Here is an 8,594-nt window from a genome sequence, read left to right as displayed (position 1 = left end):
CATTTTAGGGCTCAAAAGGCAACAAAGATGGTGGCAAAGGTGTCGTATTGGTATAAATTTAAAGGTTTAGTTGATCAAAACACTTCATTCTTCAACATACATACTCCCAGATCTCTTGAGATCTGGGAATTTTATTCCTTGTTAAATTCCCCAGTTTTTGTTCACTGTGAAGGATGGGCAAAAACAACTGGTAAACTGTTTATATCATCAGGTACATCAATGCTTGTTTTAGTTTGAAGGCCAGTAAGGGTCCCTTTTTGGCTAAATTACAGGTGAGTAACTTTTTGGGGAAAAGAAGTGACTAAATGTTGAAGTGAAATATTAAGGATGCAATTTTAGTTCTTTCTGGAGTGTACATTTAAAGCAAACCTGTTGCTGACGGCTGCATCCCATGTGTGGGTTTGTGCTCCAGAACAGCCCTCGTGTGCACAACCCAAGGTTCTTGTGGATGAAACCACGCAGTGATGTGTTGTTCTCCAGCCACTGTGGGAAGCTGCAGTGGAGGAAAGAATGGGAAGACTTTTCCTGTGGCTGGTGGCATCTTGAACTTTATAGAAAGGTGACAGAGTACACAACTGAATCCTGAAGAGGCCATGGAGTTTCTCCAGGCACCCATATTTTCTGAATTTAAAATTTTCATATTATCAATTCTGTACAGCAGGAAGAGGAAAGTAGGTGCTCTTTTTTTTATTGAAGTAAAAGGAATGCCTTACACTTTAGTAAGCCTTCATCAGGATTTTGACCACTTTAGACCACCTATACCATCCTCTAAGGGCCAAGCCTAAAATCATCATAACTAATTGTATGTGATGAAGCCTTCAAGTGTTTTGAAACACATCTTAATTTTTACAAGTCCTGAGCACCTAGACAATCCCATTGCCTTGAAATTAAAGAAAGGCCAGACCATTTATTTCCTTTTTTGTAAATAAGTAGTATTGTGCAAAACTGAAATACAGATACTGAATGCAGAGTCACTGAGGAATTTAGGCAGTGTTGTGGTCAAGGCAATTTTCATCATGTTAATTTAGGGGGGGAAGTGACCAGGAACAAGTAGTTGTAGGTGGGGGAAAACTGCTTACAGACTAGGAATAGAGGGGGACAGTCAGAATTATGAAAGGAGTTGTACACTGGGATGGGATCTGGCCTTTGATATAAGCGCTGCCTGGTAAATTGCAAATGATCTACAGCGTTAGTGTTGGCTTTTCTGTTCATTCTCAGATTTACCTGTACTGCCTTTGTTTGAAACAGAGAAGTCTGACCAGCAGTTTCCTGTATTTCAGTTGTGCCAAAGTGATTTATAGCAGCTGAGGAATCCAACGCAAAACTATTCCATGGAAAAACATTTCTCAGCTGCCCTGCAGAATTTTAATGCAGTTTTGGGTCATGTTCATTTTGCACGAACGAACTTACCACTTTTTAAATTAGTGTTTATTATTTTAAGGTAAGTGTACAACCCTACACTGGATGTATATCGAAGATGTAACTAATCAAATGTAATCAAACTAAACAAAATATAACTAATCAGATGTACAGTCACTGTGTTTTAGACTGGAGAAATTATATTAAGTGCTTAAAGTCAAACACACTTGTGATTTTTCTTTTTAATATCAATTCTTGAACACTATGAATTATAAATTTAGGCTTTAAAAATTTATTCTGTCAACTGATCAAAATTATTTATTATTCTAGTGTTCTAAGAAACAGAAAACTAAAGACAAAAGTATGTTTCAACTGTTGTGTGTGCACTACAAATTCTGTAATTGTGGAAAAAAGGTTGGCATTGCTGTGATGGCTTAAAGAAAAATTGAGATGATATTTGTTTAAAAGACAGAAAAAAATAGCACTTCAGAATTTTTGCAGTTAGGATGAGGAATTTATTGTATGTACAGTTAAGCAACTCTACTGTAGATGTATTTCCTCTTTAAAGAAAACGAATACAGTAATCAAAATAGTTCTAGCATGGAAATTACAATACAGACTGAAACTTGACTAAACCAGAAAGTAGTTATTTGACTTGAAAGAACACGGAACCTGAAACAACAAGTCGCAGTTTGCATCATTAACCAAGGACAGTAAAAAACTGTACAGTACAAGCAACACGTTACAATAAGTTATGACAAATAAGGCAGTCTTTCTCATTTAGGACAAAAGGGATAAAGGGAAAGGTATTAAAATCTCATAAAACCACCATATCTCTTTTCCATCTCTGGGACTTCTTTGGAATAGGTTTCCCCATCTTCTTCTGAAGGGAGAATGGAGTCGGCAAAGCGCTTAAGAAACCCACCATATCGTTTCTGGTAATCCAGCCACCACTCTGGCCTGCCCACCCTTCTCATGAAGCCACCATATCTCTTTTGCAGCTCTTTGGCCTCATCTTCCAATTCAGGGCTGCGCTTTATGCTTCTCATGAAGCCTCCATATCTTTTGCTGACATCACCGTCGTTTTCATTCATCTCTCGATAGTGCGCCGCTTCAGGGTTATCCCCCGTTCCTAGAAGCTCCTTCAGCAGATCAGAGGAGTTGGCAAGGGCATCGTCATCCGAGTCTTTCTTCATAAACCCTCCATACCTCTTAGCCAGGATCTCTCCTCCATTAGCTTCATCCTCTGGTTCTGCCCGATAGAGCTCATCCATTTTCTTCATGAACCCCCCATATCTTTTCATGAAGCCTCCGTACTTCTTCGCAAGCAAATGGTTCTCATCCAGCTCTTTCTTGTCTCCTGGAGCAACATTGCCATCCTCAGACAGATCCAGCTTTGCCAGTTGCAAGAACTCCTTGCAGGTCTCCCAGGCTTTGGCAGAAGGCAGTTTTCCTTCACATTCTAGTGTACATGCCTGAAAAATGGATGTGGTTTACTGAGAATGATTTGATAGTAACTATCACCTCACTATGACCTTATCTTAGATTTACTTGTTTATAAAAGAGCATGAGTGAGCCTCTCTTTGTGACTGGCTTGGAAAAAAATGCTCTTTGGGAGCAGCTGATTTGGTACCTGTCTGGTTTGAAGTTCTTCATATCCCTCTCTGAAGGACAAGGTAGCCTCCACTCTAAGAAAGAGACTACCGGATAATATGAATTGTGGGTTCTTTGTGTCAAGGTTGCCCCTATGTTTGTTTCAAAGGAAGCCACAAGTACATTTCCGGTATCTCCCTTACACTCCTGTGAGTTGTGATTTATTTTTTTTAATTTACTACTGGGAAGCTAAAAACCAATTGTGGATTGCTTCATAATGCAAGCGTAGAAGTGTATTCAAACTTCATAATTAAAAGCATCATTCGGAAATTTTAGAAAATAAGTTGCACAGTATGGTCATTGCAAAGAAAACAGCTGTACTGTACAGTTCAGTATCTTCAATAACTGCATAGCTTTAAAGGCTGTGTGTTGCCATTAGTTTCTCTTCATGGAACAGATCATTCCAATAGCAACGTACCAAATGTACCAATAGAAATGTAGAAATACAGGCTCTCTTAGGGCAAGATCAGAGTTCCATTTTTGCTACCTGGAAAGCAGTGACCATCCAAGACAAGTAAAAAAAAAACACCCTAGGTTGTGTTGTTTCTGACTGTATTGAAAAACTTTCAGGCTAAAACATAAGAAAAGCTTTCAGTATCTTATGCATATATCATAACCTGTCTTGTGATTATAATAACATAGATATTAGCTACTATTATCTCTCTTGTGTCAGGGGAATTTGTTTCTTGTGCAGCCATTCCCTTCAGTTGTAAAATAAAGTGATTCCAGTGTTTTTTCTTCTTGCCTATGGTTTTCATACCACAATAGGTAAAGAAAAATCATCAATATTTTCAATATGAGAAACTCATTCTGACTATAGATGATGTGTTCAAAGGATCCTAACATACTTTAAAGTGTGAAATTAAACTCCAGCACAACTACTCTCTCTGGTAGCTCATTGCCCACTGCACAACCTGTCTCTTGAGCCTCACTTTAGTCTGAGAAATTTAAATATGATTTTTTTTGTACTATCACAAGAAAATTAAAGAGATTTATGTATTTTGCAAGACAATAATTTAACTATCACAACATACTTATTACCATCTATTGTAGTCATGCTGTAAAGAGAATAAGATTCAGCTTGTCTGACTTTGGAATTGCTCTAAATCAAAGCAAGAATAGGTCTCTCCCTTTCTCAGTTTTAATAACCTCCTGTTGTCAGATGAACACACTCCATAAATGTGAGTGACCAGGTACAGTGTGAAAAGTCTCCTATCTTACAAATACAATGTGATAAATTCAGTAATTATGTTACTAGATACTAATATCACTATTATGTCACTAGATACTAAATAGAAACAATAGTTTCCAAGAATTGTTCATACATGTTTAACAAATACAAAGTACGCTACATTGCTTCTTTACCTAGTTAGATAATAAACTTCTTTGCAGAATAGGACTTTGATTCTTTCTTTAATGATTACTGAAGGTGTGCACGAGAGACTGTCAATATAGACATGCAGAACACATACTCTGAAAAGCTCTCCCTCCATAAGGGCAAACTACCACTTTTTTTACCTTGGTTGTCATTAAAGCTAAAGTTGGATTGAAAGCTAATGTAAGCAAAGGAAAAAAAAAATAAAAAAAAAAAAAATAGAGGGAGCTATTGTGCCAGCTGTCCAAATAATATTGCCCTTCTGAGCCTGCTATGGTTAATAGTTCTTGAGCTTTTGGAGTAAGTAGAAATACTCAGTGGTTCCTAATTCTGTGTTAGCCTAGAGAGCTAAGTCCTTCCTTTTGCATGATTCCAAGTAACCAGTGACATGATAGGAACAAATTTTTAAGATCCTTTAGATGTGCCAAGAGCATGATGCCTCAGTGTGTGTCCAGTTGAGGCCAGGAACAACCGATGCCACTGGCAAAGTACCTGGCAGCCAGAGTTCCCACCTTCAGGAAGGGCTGAGGGATGCCAGGCTTTCACTGACCCTGAGCTTTAAATTTCAAGTTGAGATGCCTCTGTGACTATTCTTTTAAATTATTTCAACAACATAAAAATTACAGATAACCCCCACCCCCCAGACCCCCTCATTCTGGATTTAGCATGAGCTGTCTAAGAAGCCAAAGTCTTTCACACATATATTCCTAGCACCGTGCAGCACCGTGCAGAGAGAAGCAGAGAAGTTACTGCTACTCAAACAGGCTTCAACCCCTTTTTAAAAATTATTTTTTAGTAAGATGTCAGGCAGATCTTTTCAGCTGCCCGGAGAGAGCTCATCTTACCGTGGAGCCAGCGGACAAAGGTCGGGAACTTCGCTCCCGTTCTGCCCGGCTTCCCCCCGTCCTGTCGGTGCTACAATGCCTGGCACCGACCTCTCCCTGCCCTGCAGAGATGCTCGCTCCGGTCGGATTCCCTTCCTCCTTATGTTTTCATCTGGCCTTTTCCTTCTCCCAGCGAGGTGTCGTCTGTCCCTGTCTCCGAAGGCCGCCACTCGCTGGGCGGCGGGAGGGACGGACGGGAGGGACGGGACGGACGGACGGACGGGAGGGACGGGCGCTCCCTCCTCGCCCTGTGCCCAGCGCCCCCAAACCCTCTTCTCCCTCGCTCCCTCTTTCAGAAAAGGAGTTTTCCAAGCCACCCCGGTCGCTTACCCCACTATTTATTTTTCTTATTTGGCTGCTTTTCCCCGCTGCCCCTTTCTCCCTTCCAAGGAGGGGGCTCGGGGCGGCCCGGTGCCCCTTACCAGCGGGTGGATGCCGGCGCGGGGTCCCAGGCGGTAGGCGCAGGCGGAGCAGTCGCGGCCGCAGTCGGCCCGCGCCCTCGGGAGCAGGCAGGTGCTGAGCGCCAGCAGCGAGCAGCCCAGTCTCAGGAGCAACGCCATGGGGCTGCAAGAAGGACAGGTCAGCCGGCAGCCGCCTCCTCACGCTCCCACCCCCGGCACGGCCTCCCCCCAGCCCCGGAGCAGGAAAAGGCGGCGTGAAAGGATTCAAACCAACTCCGCTAAACTCACGCTCTTTAGGGCCTCGGTGATCGCGCTTGTGAGGTAAGCGGGAGCTTCAACCAAGCAGGCGCTTGGCAGCTGCAAGGCAACTGACCTGCCCTGGGAACAGGAGCGCAGCCGGAGGATGACGCGCCCGGGGATCCCGTTTGGTGAAAGTGCCCGAACACTTTATCCCTCCCTGCCTGCAAAAGCCGGCACCACAGCGGGAGAAGAGACGCACCGCGGAGCGGCACGGACGGGATCCCGGCCCCTCCCGGGAAGGGTTTCCCACCGGGACGCCCCGAGCAACCTCCCCGACTCCTGCCGGGCAGCAGCCCCGGCAGAGCAGCCCCGGTCCCGACCGCGGGCAGAGCAGCTCGCTCGCTCACTCACACACACACGCTGCCCTCGGGGCTCCCGGGAGTTGCCGAGGAAGAAGCTGCGCCTTGCTTGAAGGCTCGGCGTCGGAGCCACTATTATTTATAGCGAGCCCGAGCAGCCTCCGGAGAAGCCCCTGGGGAGGGAGGGAGGCAGAGCCGGGGCCCTCTGGCAGCTCCAGCGAGGGCGGCGCGGGGGGCGCCGAACCGAGCCCGCTGCCGGGGCCGGGCGCGCCGCTGCGGAGCGTGTGCGGGCGGCGGCGGCGGCACTTTATAATTGGTGACCGCGGGGAGAGGGCGGCCTCCCCCAATCGCCGTCGGGCTCCCGCTGACGCGGCGACGACGACATTCCCCCCGGCACCACCGCCTCGCCGGCCGTGACTCCAGCGGGGCTCGGGATGAGGGGGTGTGTGTGCCCCTGCCACCGGGAGGGGGAGCGGGGGACCGGGAACCGGCCCCGGGAAAGTTGGCGGGGGAAGTTTTCACCGGGGGCGGGCGGGGAATGAGACAGCGCCTGAGTCATGCGGGGGTGGGCTGAGGACTGGCGGCTGCCTCTCGCAGGTAACCCCGCTCCCCGGGGCAGCGGGCGCAGGGTCCCCAAAGAGCCTCGCACAACGCCGAGAGCGGGACTGGGGTTGGGAATTTCTGGTATGGGATTGCTTTTTTTAGTTACTTGTTTGTTGGGTGGCTTTTTGTTTGTTTTTAATCCTTTTTCCCTTGTTTCTTCCCTATCTCCCACTCTGCCGGACCCCCAAGCTGCTGGTGCTGAGAGTTCTTGCTGCACCTCTTCTGCCTCCCTCCCCGGGCCTTAGGTGTAATGTAATAGTTTGGGAGAAGCAGATTTTGTTAGATCAAGGCAGAAGACAGGGGTTTCGATTTGAAACTGTTGAAATTCATGAGTATGGGTAGATATGCACTGTTGTCACAATTTTGGTACCCAGGAAAACACAAATAGGAAAGAACCAGAGAGAAGCGAACCTCCAGGCACTTCTACAAGGTTCTCAAGCACAGCAGCCAGGGCTGCTCACTGTTGTGCTCCGACTGACGTCTTGGGGAACAGGCATAAAGCAATGACAGTGATTCCTAGCGCCTCTTGTTTGTAGAGGGCTCTGCCCCAGCCATGCTCAGCTGCATTTCTTTGACTGTCAGATGCCAACTTCTGCTTCCAACCCCAAATTATTTCTAGCTGTTCTGTATTAACTTGATTGTCTTCCAGCATTGTTCTTCAGTTAAAAGAGCATTTTCCCTGGTGTGTTTCTGGGGTGGGATTATTCTCTTTAGTCTTCATTTTGCTGAAGTGAACAAGCTGTGCTCTCCATCAGTCTGTCCTAAGATGTCATGTGAATGTTCTGCTCTGCATTTGCTGTGGTTGGAGTTCATAATTTCTGTGCATGAGTGATGGGAACAGAACACAGTATGTCAGTTGAAATTTTATTAGGACAGTAATGTGTAATTATGTTCCCTGGAGGAAGAAGACACCTCAATTTATACCTCCCCAGGTCTCATTTGCCTTTTCTGATGCTGCAGTACATTGATGTCACACACTCATTGAGATACAGCCAGATCTTTATCCTTTAGCAGTAAGAGGAAATACAATACTATTACTGTATGGAAATCATGATTTTTGCTGTCTTGTCTTTACATCAGCTATCAGACTCAGGTTAAGGATACTCAAATGAATGTGTGGATTTTCAGAAATGCATCCATTCAAGCTAAAGGCATTGCTCTTGCCTATAGACAGTGCATGTGAGAAGAGAATGAGGCTTTCTGTTTATGCAGTAATATCAGCCAACTTTGTAAGTGAGCCTCAAGAGAAGAGGTAGACATTTTAAAAATCATCCCAGTGGGTATATTTATGTTAGCATGTGAGGGATCTGCATTTGGAACAATGAGCAAATTGCTATGCCACTGAATCAGCAGGATTGCTTTCAAGTTTGTTCCTGAGTTGGTTAGGGAAGCACTGACTAACTCCAGGAGTGACACATTTAATGTCTCTTTTGCAGCAAAGTTACTCAGTAGAAGCAGAGCTTTTTTGTGATGGACATCATCAGAGTAGTCCTCTGGGTCACTTACTGACTCTCAGCCCTGCCATAATTTACTGGCTTGCACTCTAATAGTCAGCATGGTGTGACAGGACAGAGAGCCCAGTAGTGTCCTGACTGTTCCTCCGGCAGTGTACATCCCGTGTCCCTGGGCTGAGAGGCTGCTGCTTTCATCATTCTGCACACGAGCATCTGTGCCCAGCCAGCTCACTCAGCTCCTCAGCTTGCTGTAGCCTTCAGTACTC

At 45.5% G+C, this 8,594-nt stretch overlaps 1 protein-coding gene across 1 annotated transcript; it reads right to left on the bottom strand.

The window, feature by feature from the left end:
* Nucleotides 1-1,861: 1,861 nt before the first annotated feature.
* PENK (proenkephalin) lies at nucleotides 1,862-6,577 on the bottom strand. Its single transcript, XM_063419579.1, has 3 exons — nucleotides 6,324-6,577; nucleotides 5,694-5,835; nucleotides 1,862-2,834 (listed from the first exon to the last, which is right to left on the bottom strand). The coding sequence occupies exons 2-3, from the start codon at nucleotides 5,829-5,831 to the stop codon at nucleotides 2,169-2,171; spliced, it is 804 nt and encodes a 267-aa protein (XP_063275649.1). The 5' UTR covers nucleotides 5,832-5,835; nucleotides 6,324-6,577; the 3' UTR covers nucleotides 1,862-2,168.
* Nucleotides 6,578-8,594: the final 2,017 nt, after the last annotated feature.

Source organism: Prinia subflava, chromosome 1 (assembly GCF_021018805.1).
Source record: "Prinia subflava isolate CZ2003 ecotype Zambia chromosome 1, Cam_Psub_1.2, whole genome shotgun sequence".
Lineage (NCBI taxonomy): Eukaryota > Metazoa > Chordata > Aves > Passeriformes > Cisticolidae > Prinia > Prinia subflava.
The sequence above is the reverse complement of the archived record's forward strand: the minus strand, read 5'-3'. Positions and strand labels throughout refer to the sequence as shown.